Source organism: Lagenorhynchus albirostris, chromosome 12 (assembly GCF_949774975.1).
Source record: "Lagenorhynchus albirostris chromosome 12, mLagAlb1.1, whole genome shotgun sequence".
Lineage (NCBI taxonomy): Eukaryota > Metazoa > Chordata > Mammalia > Artiodactyla > Delphinidae > Lagenorhynchus > Lagenorhynchus albirostris.
The window spans coordinates 79695720-79723210 of NC_083106.1; the positions used below are offsets into that span (position 1 = coordinate 79695720).

Consider the following 27491-nt stretch of genomic DNA (forward strand, 5'->3'; position numbering starts at 1 on the left):
GGAATCCTATTTTCCCTCCCAAAATGGGTATGGTTTCCCCAAACTCAAGAGGATATGTCAAGGCTCAGTGTTCTCTAATACTGTTCCCTTCTCACAGAACACACTGCTCTTCACATGTACTTTCATACACCTGGATTAGCTCAAGTGCCACCTGTTTATGACCTATTTCCTAATCTCATTGCAGCCACCTCTTTTCCCTGTGTTCTCACTGTACGTTGTGCACACCTCTACGGCAGCAGTGACACTCGAAGGAACGCATTCACTTACAACTATATCACCCTGCATGCTCTCAATCCTGGTTGGGTGAGTGGATACACGTTAATTGGATTTTTTGGTGTTTTTTTTTTTTTTTTTTACAGCTACGTAAAAAATCTGTCAGTATCTTGTACCTAAAAGTATTTAAAAAATTTGTGGCAATGAATGAATTGCAAACAAATGATCAGTAATCCCTTAATTTCTATATTAACTCAGCAAATATCTTAGGTTGTAATTACAAGTAGACTCTTAGATTATCCATTCGTAGAGGAGATATTTAAGAAGTTGGCGTCATTCAGATAAATAACAGACGCTCAAAATATTTGCATATTTCAGGTAATACATTCATTGGTAACATTTCAATGGTTTCAGAAACTAAGTACTGATGTCTTAATATGGATATAGGAATGCACTGGATTTAATCCTCTTCAGTAATCGGAATGATCACTAAGAGAAATGCATGAGAATTTTCTTAAGCCCTAAGACTTAAGGGCTACCTTCAAATTACCCATCTCATTTTTTGAACGAGGCTATTCCCGTATAGGAGATTTCTTTACACGAATGTCTTTAAGCATCACAACTGTGTTTCAGCACATGTCAAATGATAGAGAAGGCGCCCCAGAACATCTCAGTGAAACAGAAGATGCCGCACATCACAACACCAAGCCTACCTTTCTGCATCAGAGGCAGTGCCTTTCCTAGTCTGTTTTTGGGTGCTAGATCTTTCAGACTTTCTGGAGTGCCTGTGGAATGAAATGTTAAAGAAATACAAAATATATGATGAATCAAGCTACGGTCATCTCATACAATGATAAAAGCAATAGACATGAAAAATGGCAACTATTGTACCTAAATGGTTTTGTCAGCCCGTACTTTTTAAAATAAAATGAAAATAAAAACCAGAACTGGTACTGTGTGGAAGACACAAGTTTCCCAACAGGAGACACAGAAGCTGACACCCCATCAGTGTAGATGCGTTAAGTCTACAGTCTTGAGGTCATGGGGGTTCCTGCTGGCAACTGTGCCTCCTGAGGAAGAAACAAACTCAACGGTGAAACGCAGTGATGATAAACGTGACGACAGTTGTGGTTTAGGTGCTGAAAGACCACACACGGGGGAATAGCCCTCCACTCTGACAGGTTGAAACTTGGGGCTACAAAGATGTTCTCCTTTGCTTTTTTTCTCCCCCAAAATTATGAAGAAAAGAGAAGAAAAATGCTCTAGGGAAACGTGTTTGACATAAATAAAAGTATTTAAAAATCAACTATTCAAATTACTTTAAAAATTGTCATAAAGATACTTTTGCAATCATGTAGCATTTTAAAAACCTAATCATACGTCACAAGTCAAAGAACGAATAAAGTTCCTGATTTACTCTATGTTCTAAAGGTAGGTATGTACATCGAACATTTGAAACCCGAAATGCATTTTCCTATAGAAATAATGCTTATACATAGAGTTTATTTCCCCAAGGCAGCTTACATATGTCCATTCAACCTAAAATGTGTCTGGACTACAATATATTTGAAAGAAAAAAAATATTGTGGTCAAGAAACTCACTTCTTTAAAACAAAACAGAGAAACCATAAAAAACATTCTAGTTTATCTTGATAATTGATTGTCTACAATTTATCCTTATTTTTATTTCCTGCTATCCCTTCCTTCCAACAATGTTAAGGAGAAAACTGTCTTTCTGGAGATATTATTAACATGTAACATCGTACTAGTTTCAGGTGTGTGACATAATTATTCAATATCTGTGAATATGACAAAATGACCACCGCAATAAGCCTAGTCAACGCCCACCACCACTAGCTAGAAATTTTCTTTTCTTGCGATGAGAAACTTTAAGATCTAGTCTCTTGTGTCTACTCCTTTTACTTATTAAGGCCAGATGCTCTGATATCCAGCATAGGTCCAGGCACAGGGACGCACATCAAAGTGCCAGGTTCGCGTCACAGGGCGCGTGCGCTTCTGGGGATGCTCGTCCCGCCCCTCCTCTCTCCCTGCTGCCACTTGCTCGGCTCACGTGAGTTTGCCCTCAAACTCAGAATCTGGGTTTAGAATTCGGGTTCCAGCTGTGTATCCTTGAGACTTTCATGACTCTGACATCTCGCTTCCGAGGTGGCAAAGGGATGTGACAAAGGAGGGGCATCTCTCCTTACCGCGTCCCTTGACTAGTTGGAAATCAGTCCATTCCCCAGGAAAACTCTGGGCCAGGACTGAGGGAGGCACCGCCTTATTTATTGTCACGATGATCCTTCGGGAAGGGGTCCACCTCACAGATGAGGAGACAGGCTCGGGACAGGCCACATGGCCGGTGGCAGAGCCGCGGCTAGAAGCTAAGTCCGGCTCCTGAGCTGCTTCTGTCACACAGTGTCCAGCAAAGAGGGTGCAGGGGTTGACTCTGACGCCTGCCCGCTGGGTGCACCCTTGTTCACAGAGGGAAGAGACCACAACGCCAGGCACAGGCTGGGGCATGGAGGTGCTCCTCTGACACTAGGGGGTAGCTTTTAGCTACCTTGATGATCGTGTGGTCGGGACAGGGGACCGCAGGGTGCAGGGGAGCAGAGGGGTCCTGAGCACTTGCCTGCACTCAACGCGGAGCTCGTGGGGAAGAGAAGCTGCTCCTGAAGCAAAGGGAAGCGAGCACGTGCAGAGCAGGTGCTCGCGGCGGGGTGATGGCAGAGGCAGAGGAAGAAGGTCTGCAGACCCTGGGGCCTGAGCTCGAAATTAAACACCCTATATCATCTGGGGAAAGGTATGCTTGGCCCCAGGAGTGCCCAGGGACCGGGAGAGCCAGAGTCCCTCGTCCCCTCTCAGAAGAGTGAGAGTCAAGTGAGAACCCAGAGTTTAAGGTCAACTCATGAAGCTCACGGTCACGAAGGGTTTTCTCCCACTCACTCACTCGCTGACAAATATCTGTTGCATGTGTATATATGTCAGGCACTGCTCTAGCTGCTTGGAATATGTCTGTGAACAAAGCAGACAAAATTTCTGCCTTCAAGCAATTCGTGTTCTAGTGGTAGAAGACAAACCAGAAACAGAAACAAAAAACCCTCAAACAAGTAAATTGTATAACATGTCAGAAGGGGATCAGTGCTAACAACAGCAACGATGAACAGTCAACCAGGGCAAGGGGGTTCAGAGATGTGGGGATGGATGGGTGCCTGGGGACAGGTGTGGATTGCAGTTTGAAGGGAGATGCTCTGGAATGTTCAGGCGACAGTAAGTGGACCAGGAAGGAAAGTGTTGAGAGAGAAGGGTTCGTGGGTGGAGGGCTGGTACGAGAAGCACCTGCAGGCCTTTGTACCAACTTTCTACCTTCCTGTAGCAGAAAGGTGACAAGAATCTTTTAGAACTTCTCTGCTTTTCTCCTATCCCTAGTAATTTCTATGAGTCTGTCTAGACACAACCGAGATCTTATTTCTTCTATAAAACTTCCATCTCTTCCGCTTCTCATCCCTAAACTTAATGGGTTTGGATGCAAGGCTGATCATCACAGTACCTGGTGATGGTGATCATGACAACCATGACTATACTAACAGTGTCTAATATTTACTAAGAACTTGCTGCATCTTCTCACCTAAGCTCACCAATCCAACAAGGAGGTACTAAGCTTCCAGCCTTTATGAGAATAAAGAGATTGACGCTTAGAGGGGTTAAGTCGTTTGCTCTCACTCACATGGTTCTTACATGTCAAACTAAGAGTCTAGAATCTCAATGTCCATGAATGCGTTGCATCTGTGGCATAAACGACACTGGATCATAGTAGCTAAAAGCACGGACTCTAGAGCCAAACTGGGTTTGATCTCTACTCTGTTTCTGACCAGCTGGATGATTTGAGTCAAGTTACTTAGCCTCTCTGGGCTTCAGTGTTTTCCACCTGCAAAATGGCAATAATAACACTATCACCTTACAGATTTGCTAACTCTAAATATTTCAGTATTACTCAGTATTTGTACTGTAGTATTTGTAGTTTTTTGCAGTATTACATAGAACAAGGATTTGTAGTGCTTTTAGCATTACTTAAAATAGGAAGAGATCAATGCTATAAAAGTATTATTTAAAATGATACTAATATATATTTGTTTCTTGAAGATAAAGACTCTTATTCATGTGTAAGAGTATCAAACTCCATGTCCCATAACTGGATGACAAATATTCATGCAGAGGTTCATGCATCTAACTTTTGTCCTTGTTTTAGTGTTTAACCCATGGATGCCCTTTTTTTTCCTCTTCAAATGCCACAAAAACGTACTTTACTGAAGATTCTTCTAAAGTTTTCTACAAAGGGCATGTCTTTATAATTCTTCTAACCACTTAAAAGAATCCTCAAGTTGAGTTAAAATGACATTCACTTGATTGTAATAATTCAGTGTAAAGCAAGAATAGAGAAGAAAATAGAAAATCCTACTGTCTTTTCTACCCCAAATCCTAAGTTATAGCTGTGAATATATTGTATGTTTAAACACAGCTCTTTCTTGGAATAGGGTCTTATGATACGTAAACAGGAGAGGTTAAAACCATCAATTTATGGTCTTGTACTATTTCCCTGAAACTATCGATCATGTGATCATAAAATGGGTCACAGTGAAAGGAACTACCTTCTGCCTTACGCTACTCTTTCCTAAGTTCCTCATGGGCAGGAACTGTGTTTGGGTTATTACTGTAACATCAACACCCAGGACATAGTAGCTTCTCAATAAATATATGTTGGCTAGGTGGTTAAAAAAGTAATATTTTGAGTATTCTACTGGAATTTGAGACTCTAAAAGGTTACGACAAGTAAAAACCTAATCAGGGTTATACAGTTCAGCTTACATCAAATCAAATAAATTTAGACATAAAACTTGGCATTGTTTTCTGGTCTTTGGTAAAACCTAAGATACCATAAATAAGAAATGCCCTCTGGTTACTGCCTTATGCATAATGAGGTGTCAGTCATCATTACTGGCCCAACACATGTTCATCATGATGCAACCAGGCAGCATGGACTCAGTTTTAGAGTCTTGAGGGCCATCAGCATTCAGCTAGTCCATCTACAACCACCTAAATCTACAGATGAGGAAAATAAGTCCCAGGAAGGTTAAGTGACTTGTCCAAGGGAATATGGGTCCAAGTCAGCTGGTGAGGCACCGTCGTGGCCCATGGCCCTAGGTTCCCGCCCCCTCTGCCATCGAGTGACTTTGAATGACGATGTTCGCTGGAGGGATCCTTAGACAAAAGCAAACAAAACAGTGACAGTGTCTCCATCATGTCTTAGTTATTTGGGGTTTTAACGTGTTCTGTTGAATCAGAGATCCTGTGTTTTTTTTTTTTTTTTTTACTTCGCAACTTACAGTTGTATGATTTTGGCCTGATGCCTCCCAGTTCACAGGGCACAAATTAAGGTCCTTAAAAGCTATAAAGCTATATTCAAATGTAAGGTGTAACAATAATTATTGTATTATTAAATGGAAGCAAGAGTAATAATCAAAAAGTGAGGGCTAATTAAGTCTAATTTTCTGGAAGTTCCATTTCTAATTATTATTCTCTATTAGATTAAGTGTGAAGATTCATAAAATGTACTAATGAAAAGAAAGGCAATTGTTAAAATCTGTTTCTGGGCCACTTTCCTTTCCTCATCTATAACTAAATTCAGTTAGAGCAACTCCCTGAAGACATTGATAAATAAAACTTTTCTGAAGATACTACAATTCTATTAAAGTGGAAAATTAACATGCTAATAAGATGAAAATATAGTCTGCTTTGGGGAAAATGTAATAAATTCTACCACATAATGTTTTAATTATAATTAACACTGATATCATAAGAATATTTATGTCTATATTTTGGTTGCCTATCCAGATGGCTTAATGTGAAATGCAAATCTCTATCATCTTGTTTCCTCATAATTTTGGGAAGGAAAAAATTAAATTTAAACAGAATCTACCTAAACAAGAAATGTTCACATACGGTGAAGATGGATGCATACCATAAAGATATATTTACCCATTTGTTTATGATTGATATTTATGTCTATGACTATAGCCATTAAACAGACTCACTAAGTATTTCAGTACACGGGTACATTTCATTCATTTAAGAAAAGGACATCTTGGAAAAGCACAGATGATAAAGGATGTTATAAAGCAAACAAAAATGATTAGTGATGCACTGAGTTTATAGGTGGTTCTACATTAACTCTGCATCTACGTGGCAAGTATGATGAATTCTGGAAGTGAAAAAGTGGGTAATTTCTTTATCTGATAAATATTTTCAATGGAGTAAGAAGATTCATCCACTTTGAATAAAAAAGAAACCACTTGATATTTAAGTAAAGATTCCTATAGGCATGTAGCTGCTTCCAAGTTGCAAAAGAAATCAGAACTAGATTAGCAGAATAATTCAGGAATTAATTTTAAACACAGTGGGATACTTTAATTTAAACTCCTGGAAAATAATGTGATTTTATCAAATATTTTCCATTTTGTTTAAGTCACATCAATAAATTGCCTCCTTAAAAATATCATGTACAATGATGCAAAAACATTCCCAATCAAAACAACGGAGTCAGTAACTTCAAGCCAATGAAGTATCAACATACATCCCAAAATGTACCAAGTAAGAACTATCCCCTCACATTTATTAGAACGGTCACTATCAAAACATTGTTTTTAATTTAAAAAGAATATGTTGTGTTTTCTTGAAAAAATATTTACCAAAAAGTTGAATTAGATGGTGATAATAATATTAATAATAACAGTAATTTATACTTGCCTTTCACTTAAGGATGATGCATTCAACTGTGAGCACTAAACTCAAAACCTCAATGCTTCAGGGATCTATTAAAATACATTTTTTTCTAACTTGCCACTCACAAATTTTGGTTAATTTGAAGCCACAAGTAGCTCTCAATTTTACTAAGATTCGTAACAGAGTTATGTGCACACAGATTCATAAAAGTTACTATTTATATATTAAAATAATGCCATTTACAAAGAAATACTTTGTTGTTGGAGTGATGATTCTTAAAATTTTCAATATTTTTAAAATTTTGCAAGAAAATTTTCACTAGAATTTTAAAGTCACAAACATTCCCTGGGGTTCCAAACTTACGTATTTTTTCCTCATCCTTGTTTTACAAAATCCTACAACTTCTAGGAAAATTCCTCCATCTAGAGAAACATGCTTCCATGTTAATTCCAAATAAAGCTATTGTACCACTTGAGATGACATCAAGATTTCTTACTGTTGAAATTAAATTATGGAGAAATGCTACATTAAAAATTGTGTGTGTGTGTGAACACATGCACTGTGTGAAATAAGATGGCAACTCAATGCTTTCCAACTTACTAGAGAGCTCTCTTAAGCAAATATTTACTTACTGTATTACTATGTTAGTTTCAAAATAATCAAATATGCCTTGATACCGGACATCCAAAGGCGATTATATAAATTGTCACTGATTTTAGAATATTTTTTTTTTAGCAACCAGTGACCTAGGGCAAAAGTCACCTGATGGCAAAATTCTTATGAACATTCACTGTCTCCAAATCTGACGCCATGTTCACCTCATTTGTGAACTGGCAGAAACTTCTGAATGAGTAAATGAAGCTAATAGGAGGTGAAATGCAAGTGTTGTGTTCCTGAGCGGTTGCCATGGTTACCTATGAATTTAGCGTCAGCTGACGCAGTAATTTCTCTCTCATTTTTATAAGCACTTATATATTTTAATAATAAAAACTTATTGTAAATAACATTCTGTTCCCAACAGTAATATATCATAGTATCAAGCCATTTAAAATGTATTTCCTTTTGTTGAACACAGAATTTACTTATAAATAAATCATAATGAAAAGTAAAATGTATGTTCAGAATTATGTATTAGGAAGAGTTTCCTTTAATAATCTTATCTAAAAGGACTATTTCTGCTTCTAAAATCTACCTTTAAAATTATATATAAAATCTATGAAATCAAATAACATAATTCACATGTTATTAAAAGACAACTAATCCTCAACTAATCTTCATCTCATGTATGTAAGAACTAAAACTGCTATTTGGATTTCCATGTTGCTTATCCTAAACCCAGATAAACTTACATTTATATTCACTACAGAGACCATCACACTTAATCGTCTTATACTCTAGCAATCATTACATAAGATGAAATCCAGGATAGTCTCTTATAAGAGGAAATTCTAAGTTCCTTCATGGCCATGACACTGCTTTTCTTAAACACTGTTGTGACTCTAGCCATTAGAATAGTGCACACAGTAAAGGCACAAAAAAGTTTTGCTGAATGAATGAGTAGCAATGTGGGTGCACATTTTAAAATTTTATTTATACTATTATTTTATATTCTTATCTGAAAAAACTTTAAGTTTGTAATAATTTTTACATTGGAGATTTTACTAATTTTTCTAGTCTCATAAATTCTATCCTAGAAATCAGTTAGCAGTAGAAGGAACTAGATTTAAATCCAAATACATAAGTCATATTAAGAGGTAAAGGTGTTAAAGATTAAAGCATAATAAAATATTCAAAAAGCCTCCATAAAATACCACCTTGGGGTCCAACATTTGTAAGATGACTTATTAATCTTTTCTGAGTGACGGCGTTTAGTTTTTCTTTCAAATTGAAATATACTAAATAAGATGTCACCCATGTGATGACTGAATTTCTGCTTCACCAGAAGAGAAGCAGTCAAAACACCCATAACCTTTTGTAGCCAGTTGGGAAACGACATGGCCTACGTATAAGAGCCATCACAAAAGAGGAGAATTGGGTGAACAACGCCCAAGGAGGAAAACAAAGCAATGGAAATACATATTGTGGCACTTGTGACATCACAGCACGAAGTAGATTCAAAGCACTGATGTTATTTTTAAAAACCTACCTTGTTGACTGACCCTAGCCCTGGACAATACTTGGCTTAAAAACACAATATTCATAAAATAGATAAGAACGAGGTATTCTGTCTTAAATCAGGGAATAAGCCCCAAAGCCTAAATTGCATTATTAACAAAACAAAACGATGAAGATCAGATCATCAACCAGTATAACAAAAGAACAGGCTCTGTGATAGATTTTAATACATTTTAAAGCACCTGAGAATTTTAATTTAGTCAAGTGTAGACAAAATCAATAGTTAAATATGTTTCTAGAAAATCGAAACCCTAAGACAAACGCTCATTAAGAGAGAACTCTCCCGCTGGACCCGACTTTACTGTGTTTAAACCATGCCCTGTGCGTGCTAGCTTCACTTCAGGAAACATTCTAAGGTGCTTTATCAGAGGTGGATGCATTTAGTTTTGGAATCACCACCTCTTACGCTCTGGCCCCTAAAAGGAAGGCATCATAACCACAGGGCTCTTGGCTACCCTCCACTTGGTGGCCTGCCGGCCTCTGGAAGCCACTTGTCTGTGGGGAGGAAGTGACTAGTACCTGTCATTCTCCGGAGACGCATGCTGGATTTGAATCCTGGGGCTAGGAGGCCGTCTCCTATCTAGAGAGGGGGACCATCTACCCCTGTTTGCCCAATGAACAAGACAGGAAAAAACAAGACATTTAGTAACTCCTAAAATAAAAGAATATATGGAACAAGAGGACTGGAAAATCACCCCAAAAAGTCAAAGTGTAGATTCTTTGCTCCATAATTTACTCTTCATTTTTGCAGGACTTGGAAAGATAAATGACAATATTGTAGGAAAATAAAACTTGTAGCCTGACATGTGAATAGAGAAACAACTTATTTGGGAAGATGTTTGAAATCTCCTGTGTAATTTTGTTCTTTTATATGTGGTGTGTGTCTGCAAAACTATACCTACACATAAATACATATGTATAACTTTACAAAGATGCATCCTTAAGAATCAGGCAGATGCCTGAATAAAAGATTTAAGAAGCCACCAATGCTTATTTGATACGAGGTCTTGAAATTACTGGATAAAGTGGCAAATGAGGTGTGTGAATTTCATACAAAGCAGAAGCATAGTTTACGTGGAAGAAATAAAACTACTCTCTCGTGTGGAAACAATAACATGAAGAAATGATTCATGGAGACGCTACCAGTGAAGTCTTAACAAGTTTTCTGGGGGAAAACTGCAGGGTTAGTAACTTAAATGAAAAAATTGTCAGCAAAATCCACTGATGGATAAAAGTGGGAAATACAGATAAATGCCATTGTAAAATAGTATTACCTTCAAAAAATCTTGTTAATCTTTACTTGCAAAGGTACCTCTCCATGGGGTAGACAGTTGTTTTCTTATTTCAGCATTTACAAGAATACTGTTTTTATGATTAACAGTTAAATCAAAGTTTGAAACTTGGTTCATTCTTTCGTTAAACTATCTTGAGATTCTGTCTCTGCATAACCACAAATTACAGACATCCGGGCAAATACTGAAAAGAGGCCGTAAGGGACTGGACGGCCCAAATTTGGAAATTTTAATATATTCGATATGAACATTTTAAGCAGGATAATTTCTCTGCGTATTGGCTTCCTCATATGCAACAAGGGATCACTGAATGGGGTTTAAGACTCGTCTAACTATACGATTTTATAATAATCCAAAGAAGACCAGTCGTAACATTTTTTAAGAGCCATCTCTTTTTGCCGTTAACTTGGCTTCGTGAATTTATTAGACAATTTGGACAAAAGCAGCAGAGGGCTATCAACGTGTGACCAGGATACCTTTAGTCAGCAGGTGCTCTTCTCTGAAAGCCCCTGGGAAGACTCTTTGTCATCACTCAACCTTGGATGGATGGAAGGAGGGCTCTGAGGAAGCCATGAAGCAAACAAAGATACTTGAAAGCAGAATTTGGGCAGAAGAGAAAACTGTGTGGCATGTCCTCTGGAATGTGCTATGTGTTTGTGAAATTAAAAACAAATTTGCCTTCATTTCAAATTCTTGAATTATTTTAAGTGAGCACATAGTTGGTCAATCCAATCGGAAGGCTTGAAAATGTAGCTTTGCAACTTACTGGCTTTTGTTCTGCAGACACAATAAAGAAAAACATTTCTAAAACCGTTGAAAACAATTATAGCTAGTGTTTTTCACATGCAATTGTACTCAGTCATGAGAAAACTTAAGGTGTTCTTTAAAAATACAGAGTTGATATGTTTTTCTTTAAACATTTTTGAAGGAATACGTAATATTCACTTGACAAGATTATGAATAACCTTGCTTCCTGAGGCAAAATTCCAGTCCTTGTGTTTATTTAAACATGAAAAGTAAAGAAAAATGCTATAATTATGAAACATGCAGTGAAAGCCATGAAAGAGAGGGTGTACGTTTAGAAACAAGGCATTGTGAATGCAAGCTATTAAAAGGTAAACTTTTAGAAATATTTAGCATCATACATGTACACCTGTGCACTCAAAGTCCTTCTGAATATGCTGATATGCAGTCCCAATAACATAAATGTTTGCTTCACCCTCATATCTTTGATATGATGAGAGTAGGATCAAATTATACCCAATTTTTGTCCAAAGAACAGACATCACGTAAGTTTTAATATCATGCATTTGTGAGCTTGAAATATACTAACGTTTTATATGTTTTTAAAATGTGTCCAACTTCTTTCTCTGTTTCTCCTATCACACAGAAGGACCAAAATTAGAATCTATTCCCTTATTATTGAGCAGAACACACACCTTCCACGTCCGTTTTCATGCTAGAAGCGAACATGGCAGGCTACACTGGAGTCATTAATCACGAAACTGAACTAAAACAACCCCTTCTTGATTTTTCTTCCCAACTGTCTTGCCTGCGGGTTACCTTAGTTGCATTATAAGTGCTTTAATCTCAGGTATTCTAAACTCATTAATTCAGAAACATCTATTTGTTGGGAGCCCATCCTTTTCTCTGTGCTCAGAGCAGGAGGGGAAGGGTCACTCTGGTGGCTGTGGAACTGAAGGAACAGGCTGGGGCCTCCCCAAATAAGGGGCTACAGTGTCTTGTTTTGCTTTGTTTGGGCAGTTACATCAACTAGACCCAGCACAGAATAAGTAATGAATAAATATTTGCAAATATTTAAGTAGATAATAAAAGGATAAGATTTGAGGTTTGGGGGTAATACTGGTAAGAAGTAATAAGAAACTTAACTAAGAAATCAACAGCGGTGGTTTTCCCTGGTGGCGCAGTGGTTGACGCAGTGGTTGAGAGTCTGCCTGCCGATGCAGGGGACACGGGTTCGTGCCCTGGTCCGGGAAGATCCCACATGCCGCGGAGCGGCTGGGCCCGTGAGCCATGGCCGCTGAGCCTGTGCGTCCGGAGCCTGTGCTCCGCGGCAGGAGAGGCCACAACAGTGAGAGGCCCGCGTACCGCAAAAAAAAAAAAAAAAAGAAAAAGAAATCAACAGCAGTAAGGGGACCCACCGAGGAGATATAAGGACATAGAACTGACAGTCCTCAGCAAGCAATGAAATGGTTCTTATATTGGGGCTCTTCCCCCCAGCAAGGATATACCTTACAACAAAAGTACGTGTGTTTAAATGTGTCATTCATATGTATGCTTGCATATTTACACATCTTTCAGTGGTGCATATGTCCTGGCAGAGCATGGCTAAGCAGCTTAACTATCTAAAAGAGAGATTATATGGAAATGTAAACCATTCATTCCCTAAATAGCACACACAAAACATATCTGTGAAGTTCTGTCATATTAGACACCAAACCTGAACAGACTAGAGATCTGATTATACAGTACATATTTTTATTGTCTATTCCCATTATTCATTTAGTCCTTTGAAACATTTTCCCCAATCCTATTTTAAGTGAAAATTAATATAGGTGCTTATACTTTGGCATAAAGTTTATTTATTTCAATTGAAGTTACAGTTAAGTTTTAGGTAGGAACTTCCTTTCTCTTAGGCCTCGTGTTTCCATGTGGAGGGAAATTCCTTCAAGTCCTACTTCGGGCCTCTCTCCACCCCAAGGAGGGAGGAGGGGGACTTTGTGTTAAAGAATCAGGCACTGATGACTTAGCCCTTTCTGGATTCCTCCTTCCTAATCAGTCTGCCTGCAAACAGCAAACCCCACAGCAAATCAACCTGCACAGCAGCCCTCAGAAGGCAGAAGCCTCTCGTGGTTCAGAAGGTGTGGCAGCCTCTTGGTGAGTCACCGGCAAGCTTACAACCTTAAGTCTAGCTTCTGAACTTGTTCACTGTATTTACGGTGATAATTAGATCCCCCACCTTGCAGTTCTTGGGTCTAGCTCACAACTGGACACAGATCCGGGAGCAGAAAATACGGGGTGTTTTTGAAGTTCCCCCAAAGCCCCAGATGGAACATGTACTAAGGAAAAAATAATAATGCTATCGCAAGAGATGGCAAGCCCAAATACGATCCCTGACCTCCAGGAGTACAATCTAGTGGAAGAAACAAGCGTGACTAAGTGAAATAGAACGCATGTAATGTTACATGGGCCCAGAAAAGAGAGTTAATAATTCTGCCTGGCAAGGAAAAGCAAGCATGTGCGGGAGAGGTTAAGAGAAGTTTTATAGACGAAATGGTTATTTGACTTCCTGTTTTGAAGAATGAGGAGAATTTTTAGGCAGACAACAAAGGAAAAAGGGTATTTCAATTTTAATGGGAAAAAGACTTGAGACAAAAAGGAACAGAACGATTAATAGAGCTTATGAGAAATTAACGGGGCAAGAATGGCATCGGAAGTGGGGATGGGCTATAGTATAATGAAGCGGGGGGGGGCGGGATCTGTCTTGGAGATTCTTGAAGGAGAACGGATAGGACTTCCTGTCTCATCAAATGAGACGAAGGAGCAGAAGTATTTCCAGATTTCGTGGATGGTTATATGTCAAAGCTGCCAAAGTACAGGGACATTTCAGAAGAGAAAACATTTTGCTTGCAGAGGATTTGAGGGAGACAGTGCATTCGATTTCGACTTTTGATGCACACAGGGTCTACCAACCACCGAGAAATTTAGGCCTGGTTTGCAGGGGAGGGTCTGGCATGACCAGTTACAGTGGAGTGTTGTCTCCATATGTATTAGTGTGGAAACGTTTTTTTTAAGCTTATTTATTTATTTTTGGCTGTGTTAGGTCTTCGTTGCTGCGCACGGGCTTTCTCTAGTTGTGTCGAGCGGGGGCTACTCTTCGTAGCGGTGCGCAGGCTTCTCATTGCGGTGGCTTCTCTTGTTGCGGAGCATGGGCTCTAGGCACGCGGGCTCATTAGTTGTGGTTCGAGGGCTCAGTAGTTGTGGCTCACGGGCTTAGTTGCTCCGTGGCATGTGGGATCTTCCCAGACCAGGGCTCGAACCCGTGTCCCCTGCATTGGCAGGCGGATTCTTAACCACTGTGCGACCAGGGATGTCCCAGTGTGGAAACTTTTGACTGATAGACATATAATTTCAGGGATGGGATGGGTGGGGTAAAAGAGGAAAGCTGAGGGGGAGACAGAGACAGGGAGGTTAAGCAGCCTGTAAAGGAGACTGCCTCAGCACAGAGTGTTAGGGAATTTGTAGAGGATGCTGAAGAAAGGAGACGTTAGATTTCTGGAAGAGGTCAAGGAAGAAGATAAAACATCCGAGGAAAGGAATCATTCTCCAGTGGCTCTAGAAATCAGTGTTTCTGAACACGTAAGCAACATTCTGCTGTAAAACCCGGGAAAGGAAAGGTTAACAGCAGGCCTGGAACTCACTCCTTCCGGATCAGGGAACAAGGGGGAACCGATAACCTCAAGCTGACCTTGACACAGATGAAAGTACAGGGACCTTGACCAGACCTCCTTGTAAGCATGCAGTGGTATTTGCTAGAGAAAAGATAAAAGAGAGTCCTTATCTATTCAAGGTCTTCAGCAGGGTACAACTAGTCTTTCTAGATCTTTCACTGTAAATGAACCCCAAATTTCCTGACTTATGGGTCATGACTGGATGGGGCAATGGGGTAACCCCTATGTATTTTTGCTAGTTGTGTAATCAACAGAATATATTATATAATGGAGATGCTCAAACACAGAAATTACTTCCTTTGCAAACAGTGTTTCCACGTGCCTGTCTCAAAATTCATCTGTTAACCTGGGCCAAACCATCCTCGTAAGGGAGAAAAGGTCGGCCTGATGGTTTTGGGGTCCTTCGGGAAGAGAACATGCTAACTGTGCCTGGCGCTCCTTTATATTGGAATAATCAGCGAAGTGCGGTGTGGGGTACCGAGTCTGCTTTAACAATTTCATCTTTTGTACTAACACAGAACTTCCTTTGCTTTCAGAGCTAGTGAAGATACTCCAGAAAAGGGCATTAAGTAGGTATAACAGCATACACATGTTCATCAAGATAGTTTAGAATCAGCAAATTGTTTGACCTCGATAGGTTACAAGGCTGTGGAAATACTGATAGGTCACCATCTCAAGAATATGAAGTTATGTCTTTAACAACTTTTCTATAATATCTTATCTACCATGTATATGTCAGGCATTGATCAGCTCTCTGGTCAGTCACCAGAACTAAGTAACCTGGAAAACTCTCAAAGCTTCCACAGTTCCTACTCTCCTCACGTCCTGTCTGGGGACTTACAGGTGCATCTTCCAAAGAGCACAAAGCCCCCACTGCTGGTCCTACTCTGTCCTGTCTCGAAGCTGCTCAGAGGTCTGTGCGCAGAAGGACGGCATCCTCCACACCAAGACACACCTCCAGCATCTGTAAATTTCCTGATGAGAACTCATCTCACTTTATTTTCTTCTTGACAACAAATTGACCCCAATAAGTTAAAGAACATTAGTAACACCAATTCCAGTTCCCTTTCATTTTTTTAAGGGGAAATTTATTTTTTACTCAATAGACAGAGTGAATGTAAGTTTCAATCATATTTTCTCTTCTATCAAAAGTACGTATCATAAGTGAGTGCACTCAGACCTCACTATGACCTGTAAAAGAATCGTGGCCAGATTATTTGTCTACAGGTTTGCCTGTTCTAAGGGTATTATCAGAGATGAAATTCACCAATACATGGATCTGTGAATTCTCTGGCTTCAGAGCAACAAGAAAACACGTGCTCGACAGGCTTCAGCGACAGAATAAAACTGTACTGTCCAATGTAGTAGCCACAAGTGGTCAAGGAGCACTGTGAAAAAAGGAATGCAGGGCTTCCCTGGTGGCACAGCGGTTGGGAGTCCGCCTGCCGATGCAGGGGACGTGGGTTCGTGCCCCGGTCCAGGAGGATCCCACATGCCACGGAGCGGCTGGGCCCGTGAGCCATGGCCACTGAGCCTGCATGTCCAGAGCCTGTGCTCTGCAATGGGAGAGGCCACAGCAGTGAGAGGCCCGCGTACCGCAAAAAAAAAAAAAAAAAGGAATGCAAAATATCTCACTAACAGTTTTTAACTGATTATATGTTAAAATGATAATATTTCAGATATATACTAAAGTATTAAAGTTAATTTCATATTTTAATATGGCAAGCAGAAAATTTAAAATTATGCATGTGGTTCAAACTGTATTTCCCTTAGACAGAACCAATAGAGATGACATTTAAGATGTCAGGGTATCGTTGTAGTCAGAAGATTCCGCTGACTTCATTCTATCCTTGTTTTAACACTAACCAGAAACATATAAGGAAATAATAATAAGTAAAAAAATATAAAAATATTTTTTCTTGCTACTCTTGTATATATTTTTTTGGGGAAATATACAACAAACAAGAATAATGAAACAATTTCAACTGTGATTTTAGAAGAGCCCATTCAACTAAAGAAGAGCCCGTTTCAACTAAAATTTCTTCTACAAATGTAAAGAAATACAAAAAGTTAGATTCCATTGTTTTCTATTACAAATTTTGCAAATACAAAAGAATACAAAATTAAATATTTTTAGTAGGATCTTATGAAGACACTAAAAAATGAACATGTCTACCTGTACCAATCATTAAATTCCAGAAATAAACATCTCATAAATAAATGAGTAGAATCAGACTAGAAAGATTGCTAAAGGAAAGCTTTAAGCAGCCTCTGAAGAAGAGGAAAAGTGGGTTACATTAACACAACTAAACATTTTTCTTCGGGATTTGTGAAGAGGTAGTATGCAAATTTCCAGTGAATGACTTCTAATCGAAAAGAGATAACAATTATAACCAAGACTATCAATTATAACCAAGTTTACTGGAATAGAAAGTTCCACCACAATGGAAAAATTAGCTGCTCACACTTAGGAGACAGCGTAGTACATGATCATTGAATTAAAGTCAGAATTATTTATTAATCAATCAAGGTAAAGTGTTAAGCAAAATTACGTATGTGTGTATATAATGTGCCTTTATTTTTGTAAGGCATCAGGAAATCTATGATAAACATACTATTTTTTGTTGAAATATAATTTAAGGCAAAACGATCTATATCAAAGAGCAAGTTGATTTAAAAAAAACCCTGAATATAGATGCACAAGGGAAGTATTCTATCTAAGATTCTTGTTTTGCGTTTATGGAAGACTGTAGTTGAACCTATAAATACTATTTATCAGCGGAAGTACTAGGAAAGTGATCTTCCCCTTCAGATAACTCACTGGCCCTCACAACCATATCAGCGTACCGAAGGCTCCCTGAGGAGGTGTAAAGAAAACCACTGAACAGCAACGAAAGGGGAAAAGCAGCAGCGAGAAGCAGTTACAAATCACGTCACGCCATTTGCAACGGCATCCACGGAAATGTGTGTATGTGCTCCCTCTGGCTCCGCCACATACACACATCTCTACACAGGCGTGTACAGAAGGGAGGGGAAATGCAGACAGTCGGCAAGTGAACATGGATGAATAAGCCGTGAGACTCAAGGACACAAAACAGAGTGACAGGGAAAAAAATGACTGTACAAAATGACAGGAAATTAAGAAAGTCTTTATACCTTTCTCGTTCTGGTGAATGCAAACTAGCATCTGGTCTCAAGCAGTTGGTACTAGCACTCCTCGCCCTGTCAAGGGAGGGCTGCAGGTCACTAGTGCCAGTGCATTGCATCCAGGGTGGAGGAGAAAGACAGAGAAAACAGAGAGAGGAAGACCAGTTAGAGAGGAAAGCATCGAGTCCTGTCCCCTTTACACAAAGTGCAGAATCACTGCGAGTCGGTTCATAAGGGTGTGAGCGCTGACAGGATGGCCGTGCACAGTTTTGTTTAGAAAAAGACACTAAACAAAGATTATGCTTGAATTGCTTTGCATAATTTTTTTAAAAGGGTCTCAGACTGAAAAAAATGAGGCTAACACACCTACTTATGAAAAAACTGGATACAGAAAGCACTGAAACAAAATGCCTAACACTTCATTACCAAGGACAGATGCCACACCAAAACAAAATGAAGGACAGCAGAGGAGGAAAATTTTACAACTCAGCTATTTTTGGTTCAAACACTAGACAGGGGAGGTGGACGGTATGACGTCCAAACGTCCTTACCTAACCAGAATCTCATCAGTAAACCTCAGTGCTCTCGAGTGAAAGCATTCATGGTGAAGGGGTTTGGTTTTAGTATGTGCAGGCAGAATTGAGCTCCACAAAGTAAAATCGTCCCAAAATAAAATAATATAAAATCAATTCTCATAATTGAAATCAACAAGTAAAACAACAAATAAATGACAAAGAAGACAACGACTAGAAATCTGATATTTGAGTAAGCAGATTTCATTTAGAGAAATATTCCAGCATAGGTTTTATAATTAAAGCTATTTTGACTTTTTTATTGTATTTTTAAATTAGTTTTTATTGGACTATAGTTGATTTACACTGTTGTGTTAGTGTCTGCTGTACAGCAAAATGAATCAGTTATACATACGCATATATCCACTCTTTTTTAGATTCTATTCCCATATAATTAAAAAGTAATGAGCAGAGTTCCCTGTGCCATACAGGAGGTTCTTATTAGCTACATATTTTATATGTAGTAGACTGTGTATGTCAATCCCAATCTCCCAATTTATCCTTCCCCCCTTTCCCCCTAAAAGCTATTTTTAGATATCATGAGTTTTCTCTGTATATAATTAATTTTAAGAGGAAATGCTAATGCTTTATTAGAAAGTAAATTTGCTATTTTTAGTTGGTGAGGGATTAGGGATTAGTTTATAACTGAGACTCACTGTTATGACTCTTACCTGTAAATATTCCAGTGAGAACAGTTCTCTAACAAGGGCATCTTGGGCGGTAATGTTTTATAGTGCCTAACAAGATGTCTGGAACATGGGAACGCAGACATGCAGGAAACAGAAAAATACATGTGAAGCGAATTTTATCAGGATATGAAAAAAGTAGGAGACTAGAAAGCTACAAACACAGATGGATCTTTTGTTTTTCTCAGAAAGACCACAATAATTATTTGAAGGTAGGAAAAGAACTGTTAAATATGGAATCATGGACATGTCTTCATAATTAAGATGAAGACTTAAGTTATAGTTTAAAAGCCTTAATTTGAAAAAGATTTGAGAATTACACTCTATGAAGTAACCAACATGAAACTTACTATTTAATCCCTGTTTAATATTATACCTGCTTCTATGGAAATAACTCATAGCTAAAAGTACTAAGCAAATAATTTATGAAATTTGGGAATTAATATGACTAAAAAGTTAATAGTCTAATAACAAGCAAAATGCTGACCAGCATTGCAGGGACAAGGCTGGTGACAGTATTGAAGGAAAGGAAGGAAGATCAAGAGGTGACTGCAGGGCTTCCCTGGTGGCGCAGTGGTTGAGAGTCCGCCTGCCGATGCAGGGGATGCGGGTTCGTGCCCTGGTCCGGGAAGATCCCACATGCCACGGAGCGGCTGGGCCCGTGAGCCATGGCCGCTGAGCCTGCGCGTCCGGAGTCTGTGCTCCGCAACGGGAGAGGCCACAACAGTGAGAGGCCCGCGTACCGCAAAAAAAAAAAAAAAAAAAAAAGAGGTGACTGCAGTGGACAAGTCCTTTCCATTTGTCACCTTCTGGATACAAATCCAACAGCAGGTAACATTTATCACCAGAAATTGGGCGGGATGGGTATTAGCTGCATCCAGAACATGAATTCTGACTTGGCAGAAACAAGGCCCAACATCATCTGAATTCCTTTAAAACCTATAAGGAATTCTGGACTGTCTATATCACCAAGGGTAAACTTGGTCCTGTCAATGAATGTTTTGGTAATTTAATAATGTTTCTACAAACTTTAACTGTCAATAATGAAAATCTATTGTCCATTTTGGCTTACATTAAAGTATGATAAAATCAGGAATAGAATAAACATTTGCTGAGGAGATATTAAATATCAAACACCCCCGTGGGTTTATTCATGTTTATACTAATGGCTGATTCAGGAAATCTTTTAAAGCTGTGGTTTAAAATGTATTAAAGTACCACATTCAAGCACAGATTGAGGACACTTTTACTGAAGCAAAGGATTCAGCCTGCTTCACAGACAGAATCTTCTTTTCAACTCCTAAACCTTAGGCAACTGTCTTTAGTAACAAGTTGCTATACAACTTTTCTAAGCAATTGGTTCAAAAGTGAATTTTTTTGGGGGGGTTACACTCTAACAGGGGTCAGCAGAGAATGGAAATAGAATGAAAAGTGGCCACAGTTTTTAGTTTGAAGGTCCACATTGGCTTTGCCATTTATTGGCTGTGAACCTGGATGATTCAAGTCATCAAGCCTTTTTCTACATCTATATCATGGAGGAAATAATCTTTCACAGGGATGCTGTGAGGATTAAGTGAAATAACAGGTACAAAGGGTCTAGGACACAGTAAGGAAGCCACAGCATTTTCTGTACAACATGACTGTCTCAGGAAAGGTTTTATGGAAGAAGCATTTGATAATGATAACAATGGGGGGCGATGAATTAAACAATATGAGACAGATTTCTGTAGTATGTGAATTTGATATGCTGTGCGTATGAAATCTCCAGGGAGTGGCTTTAATTTGCAAAGTTTCCAAAATACGTTTGACTCACAGACTCTTAAATTGGCTGAACTTCATGCGGAACCAACTCCTCGGATCACATGTTTGGAAAAACTAGTTCAGTGGAAAACTTCAAACAGACCTGATTTGGAATCCTTGCTCTGTTACATGTCAAATAAAACTTTCTTAGCATCTTTCCTCATCTGTGAAATGAGGATAATAATGTTCATATGATACAACTATTGTCAGGACATGGAGATAAAATTCCTTAAATAATTACCACTGTGCTTGGTACTCAATGAATGTTATTTTCCTTGTTTACTGGAAAGTAGTAAATACACAGGTTTTATTCTTAAAAGTTGTAAGTGAATATGATAGGTTGTATTCTGAAGATAAGGTTTTACAAAATGATGAAACTACTAGCTTATTCTGTTGTGCCTATCCTGTTATTTTACCTTCGAAAGTGGATGTAACGGAAAGAAAAACAATATATTTAGTGATTCTGTTTAGCTTACTGGTGTGAATGTGTTAACAGTACCCACACGTTGGGGGCCAGGCACACACCAGGTGCCTAATAAATATGAAAGCTTTGTTTTGTTTGTGTTTTACAGTTGCAGTCACCCCAACAGGACTATGAGAAAATTTTCTGAATCTGTAAAGAAATCACTCCTATTAAACTATTTGTCAGGACAACAAAGTAAGGCTGGAGGCTTTCGAATTATAAAGAATTGAGCTGACTTTTTACAATAGTTAGGATTTTACATTAGTTCTCCAGTTTGCAAACAGAACTAACATCCCTCATTTTTCCCTGTGGCATCGCACACAGGGCAGTAGTTATCACTAGCAGAGTTTAATACATGTAAAAAGTGAATTCTCATTCGGGTGATCACGTTCAATTCCTGAGCGGAAGCCCAGGTCCACACAGACACAATAAAGCTGCATCTGTGTTTGCGTCGCAGGTTTTCCGGGTACAGCTCTTTCCTTCTCTCTCCTATTTACTCTTTATGGCCATAATATTTGAAAGAGTTTATCTGTGTGTTGGTTCATTGTCTCACCTAGTTATTCTTTACCTTCCATTAACTTCACATTGACAATAAATACACACAGACTGTATTCTTTGAGTAATCTGTAAAAGGACTTATTTGGGATATGAGATCCAAGATGTAATGAGATGAAAATAAAGTGCTAGGTTCTCAGCTCCAATTTAGACGACAATAACGTATCCCCTCTTCTTCTCATCTTTAAGGAGGCTTTATACCGTTACGTGTCGCTATGGGAAATTTGGTAGTGTAGCATTTCTGACCTGGTGAGGGTATGAAGGGAGGGAGGGCTTAGAAGTTAACAGGTCATATATCCGCACTCTTTATCAAGAAGGAAACTGAAGCTCAGCTCTTAAAAATGAAGTGGTAAAGATCTGATTAAAAGCAAATAGAAAGAAAACAACAGTAGAACCAAAACATAAAAATAAAAGAAGGCTAAAACAAAGTGAACTTATAATCACAGAAACAGTAACACTGCCATGCACAGCGGATCAGACCTCTTGTGTCTAGATGTGTGTGTGTGTGTGTGTGTGGTGGGGCTCACAGCGAGGTTATAGAATTTTAATTGCAGAAATCGGTTCCTCGGTTTTGGAAATGTGTAAACACATTTACAGCCACAGAGGCTCAGCAGCCTCTGGATTTCAAATACTTTGATAGAAAAGCAGTCTGTCTGGATCAGAATTCAAATATACTTGGAACCTTTTCCACAACCTCCATATAAAACAAAACCAATTTGAACACTGGGGAAATTAATTTCACGTATTCGTAATAATACCGCTAAGGGGGAGACGGAAGCAGAGTAGAATGGAAAGAGTCATCACACACAGTTACCGTCACCAAATTCCTGTATTTACCTGGTGGTGTGTAGGCATTCTGCACTTCGTCCTCGTTTTGCTCTGGGAAGCATGAGAAGCTCACTGCACAGACAGGATGGGTGGTGAGTGAAACAGATAAGTTATGAGGCATTAAATGACATGGGTTATGCCAATGGTATGCCGATGACAACATGGAAAGGGAAGAAACCAGATTGTCTACACTAGCATATTTGCTTGAGAGGTTAAACAAAAATAAACATGACAGTACTTTTAAAATTTTCAACAATAAAGTACAAACATTATGGTCGAAGTCCTAGCTGTTGCTATTGTATTTCAAAGTGATTTCACAGAGTATCAAGGCAAAACTAAACTAAACTGAACCTTCCCCAAATAAGACATAGAAATCTGTTTCCAATTCTAGACACTTAGGTATTTTAACAACTTTTAAAAGCCCTATAAATCTGGCTTTTCTGATACTAATGGGAACCCTAAATTTTAAAATTTCTTTTTAGCAACTCAAAGCATGACAGTTTTCTTGGCTCTTACAGCCTGTAAAATGCAATATCACTTATTCTGTTTCTCCTTTACCAACTAAGAACATACTTGATTAGGAATGTTTTATCTTAAAACTGATACTTTTTCTACACTCAAATTAATTTCACTCTATTGAATGCCCTGGCCCAGAAGTCCTTCTTTTTCCCCCTCCTCACCTAAATTCATGGTGGCCCCAGTGAACGTCAACAAAGGGACCCTCACCTGACTCCACTCCACCTGAGCAGCGGGGACACCCTCCTCCGAGCAGTGCTCTGTCCCAGTAAGTACCACAACCTCATCTCCTGAAGGTCATGGCTCCATCAGGGTGACAGTTAGGGAGCTAAGAGGCTCTCCTTGAGTTCTGTGTCCTTGACTACACAGCAAAAATCAATCATTGCGTACCAACCTCATTCCCTACCCTTCCCTAAAAGTTTCTACACTTCAAAAAGCCAGAAGACACGATTCAACCAGCTGGGAATTCTAACAAGCCAAAACAGATCGTGAGCTTGTGGTCAGGCCCATCTTACAGGAGGGGCATTGGTCTGAGGAGAAAGTCCACGGGCATGTAGAACCATGGAGTCATAACATCAAACAGATGCAGAACTAAGCCTAAGTACACATCCATAGAAGAAAGAATCCATTTCAATATTTTGTACTTTATAGATATTTTAGGTAACTACATTTTATGGGAAGTAGGTGTACTGAAAAATATGACTGCTGAAGTTTTCACAGAAGCTCTGCAATAGTAACTGTCTTTCAGATGGCCTGTCCCAAAAACTTTTTATTGCAGAAAAAACATAATTTTATAATTACATAAATAATATCCCAAAGACTGCAACCCACAAGAAATAAAATATTTGAAAATTGCTTATGTAGACTCCCTTCTATAATTTAGGTTAGTATCTAAGTCAACAACAAACTGTACACTTAAAACTGGCTAAACATAAATTCTGATTTTTTTTTAAATGCACCTTTTATGACAATATAATATTAGTCAGATATTTCCCAGAGTTGCATTTCTATTAGAATATCTTAAGAGTTGTTCCTTGGGAGAAGTTCAGTTTTGAATGATGAAATACTTTTCCTGTCTTTTGTACTATACCAAGATACCTATCATAGACGAAAACAGAGCAAAGAAGACATACAGTGTTGCGATCATAACGTGGACAAATACCTGTCTTGTTCTGATAGACACTGACTGTCCACATCTCCGGGTCTGTGACCAACTGGGCTGCAGGACACATCGTGGTGTCTGGTTGGAGAACGTGACCTTCTTGTTGGATGAATTTCATCTAAACTCCTGAAATGATTGCAAACATTTACATGCATCACAATGTACCACCTTCCCCAAACAGGCTGACAGACTAACAGGAAAGAATGGACGGTAATTGGCAAATAACTGACACGGCTTGAAAAGTGCTGGCCTCATCGCCAAATACATGTTTTAAAGGTATTTATTCTCTACCATTGCTTTGCCTGTGCTGTATTTCTCTAACCTCCTTTGTTTACTTCCATCAAAAAAGGACCATGATTTTCATCTGCATACTTAGTGAAAATTTCAGAAGTGTATTTCAGGGCGAGATGAAATACAGCACGATATAACTTCCATTTTATATGCTTTTCCAAACATTTAAAGTGCTTCAAAGAGACAATCCCAAATTTCTTAAAAATGCATTCTGCCTCAACCTCATCATTTGTGCCACTTCTCTGCACAGGTCTAATTTATTACCATACAATTTCTCCCAACAGGAGAAAATTAACTAGCAAACAGAATACAAGACAGTTATTCAAAAACTGTGCTTGCAACATTCACTTCTTCCACTCCCTGGGAGATTACCTGAGATTAGAGAACAGAATGTTGCATAGGTTGGGTAATGAATAAAAAGGCATTTTGCCTACAAAGGATTCTGAAAAAAATAACTTGATTGACCAAACCATTATTTCATTTCTGTTAGAGTCTTGTGGCAGTTTGCACTGTATTATAATAAAGAGTACCGTCAAGGATGCTAAGCTCTTCTCGAAGCCTACCTCTGTAATGGCACATTTGGTAAACGGGAACGCGGCCTCCCCTGATCATCGCCACGATGAGGAGATACCGACCGTGATCGGTGATGCGTTGTTCTCTGCTGCTCGGGCACAGTTAATGTTGAAGGTTTGCTTTCTCTAGCACTAGACCTATAACCTACTGGCAAGAGTATACACAAACAACCAGTCAGTATTCTTCTATAGTGTCAGTGCTCATGTGGAGACATCAAATGATATGGAAAGCGGCCATTGACCTATGAAGATAAATGCCATGCAGTCGGTATTACCAGCCTTATCGACAAAACTACTAAGTATAGGTACAGAATGTAACATACACATGCATGAGGACCGGGTACAGTTTGGCTCAAAGGTTACCATGGAGATACTCATGACAAATAGGACAGCTGATGCCTCAGACGTCAGGATGAGTTGGGATACTAGTTTATGGAATGAGTGAGTGACTTTTTTCGCAACACAAATCAAGCACTTGACAGTGAACTGTTACTCATATACAAGTCAATGTTTAGAAATTTAGTGTCTCTTCGAATGTTATTGGAATTTTTCTGCCAAAGGATAAATTATGTTAGATGGATTTCAGATGGCTTCACTAATAAGAAAATAAAGATGCTACCATACCAATTTTAATTGACAAAGAAGAGCAGCAGGGCTTCACTATAACAAACACTGATTGTGAATTTTGAGGACCACAGATAATACTGCAATTTTCAAATGAAAACAGGGTATGGGTGGAGCTGACTATGGCCATAATGCAGAACAAATCAACCCTCCGAAAGAAACAATTATCAAATCTACCCCAGACATCTGAAACTATTCCACAAATGTGTTAGTAACCTAACATAATTAAGTTAATACAGTTACTTAAAATTAAATTCTAAAAGTCATTCTCCCTTGAAACCAAAAGGTTTCTATGATCTCTGATTTAGTTAAGATAAAACAGCAAACCATAGTAACAGTTTAATTAATGTTTTCACAGGGTTATTGTTGCTATTATTGGAAGGAAAATAAAAAATTCTGTGGCCAAAGGAAAAATAATGATATTTACAACTACATGAAACGTACACAACCATGAAAACATTAAGTCTAACAGGGTAGCTTGAACTGCTACTCATTTATTTACTTGACAACTCTCACATTATTTTTAAAATATGCCATGTAACATTATTATTAAAGGCAGACTAAATTCCCCAACAGTTTATTTGTTGTGATTGTATAATCTTTTGACTAAGCTTAGAATATACGGAAGGTCTTTAAACATTACATAAAGGCCAATTTGACAATATTGACACCAAAGAAGCTCAGCTATTTTGTTACTCTCTAAAAACATCGGTAAAGGACCAAATAATAGAAACATAAGTGGTATAATTTATAATTTCATTTTACGACAAAGATAAGAGCAATTCAGGTACTATTTTGAATTTCATGTAGAAAATTTCCTTGTTCAGACATACAAATATTAAGTCTAGAACGAAACCAACTAAATTTACATGTAGTGAATTTATTTCATAGTTCAATATTAAAAAATAATGGTGGCTGTTTTAAAGATAATTAATCCAAAGTCTGAATTACTTAAAACATTTTAAATTACAATTTGGTATCATTTGAAACATCTGGTATCAATTATATTGTAATTATGGAAGGTCAGGATTGAATTGGGAACACCATTTCAAGATTTCAGTGAATACTCAAGGTATATAAATGGAACTTTTCGATTTGGAATAATTAATGATTCTGAAGTAATTTTTAGAGACTTTAGGCATCTTCTGTAAAAGGGTATAATTCATTTTTTTCTTGGATTCTTTGTAATTACATAGAGATTAATGTCTTTTTTATCCTACCCTAATATGCATTCATAGGCCTTTCTCTGCTTTTTATAATAATTCATTTTTTTATATTATATTTAGTTTACTGTTGACAACATGCACTCTGCCTTCATAAAAAAGGTAAGAAGGAACTGCTAT

General features: G+C 38.4%; 1 protein-coding gene across 50 annotated transcripts in view; it reads right to left on the reverse strand.

Annotated features, from left to right (window-relative positions):
* Positions 1-27491, reverse strand: part of RIMS1 (regulating synaptic membrane exocytosis 1) — a 472981-nt gene that overhangs the window by 120109 nt on the left and 325381 nt on the right. For 7 of the 50 annotated variants that reach the window (XM_060168247.1, XM_060168223.1, XM_060168222.1 and 4 more), the window contains exons 12-15: positions 25516-25672; positions 24662-24787; positions 22993-23055; positions 18089-18178 (exon numbers count right to left, since the gene is read on the reverse strand). In XM_060168247.1, coding sequence (XP_060024230.1) covers positions 18089-18178; positions 22993-23055; positions 24662-24787; positions 25516-25672 — 436 coding nt within the window. Of the gene's footprint in view, positions 1-926; positions 999-9687; positions 9772-18088; positions 18179-18630; positions 18724-19322; positions 19401-22992; positions 23056-24661; positions 24788-25515; positions 25673-27491 lie in introns of all 50 variants that reach the window. The other 43 variants (XM_060168243.1, XM_060168217.1, XM_060168218.1 and 40 more) reach the window with 20 other exon arrangements.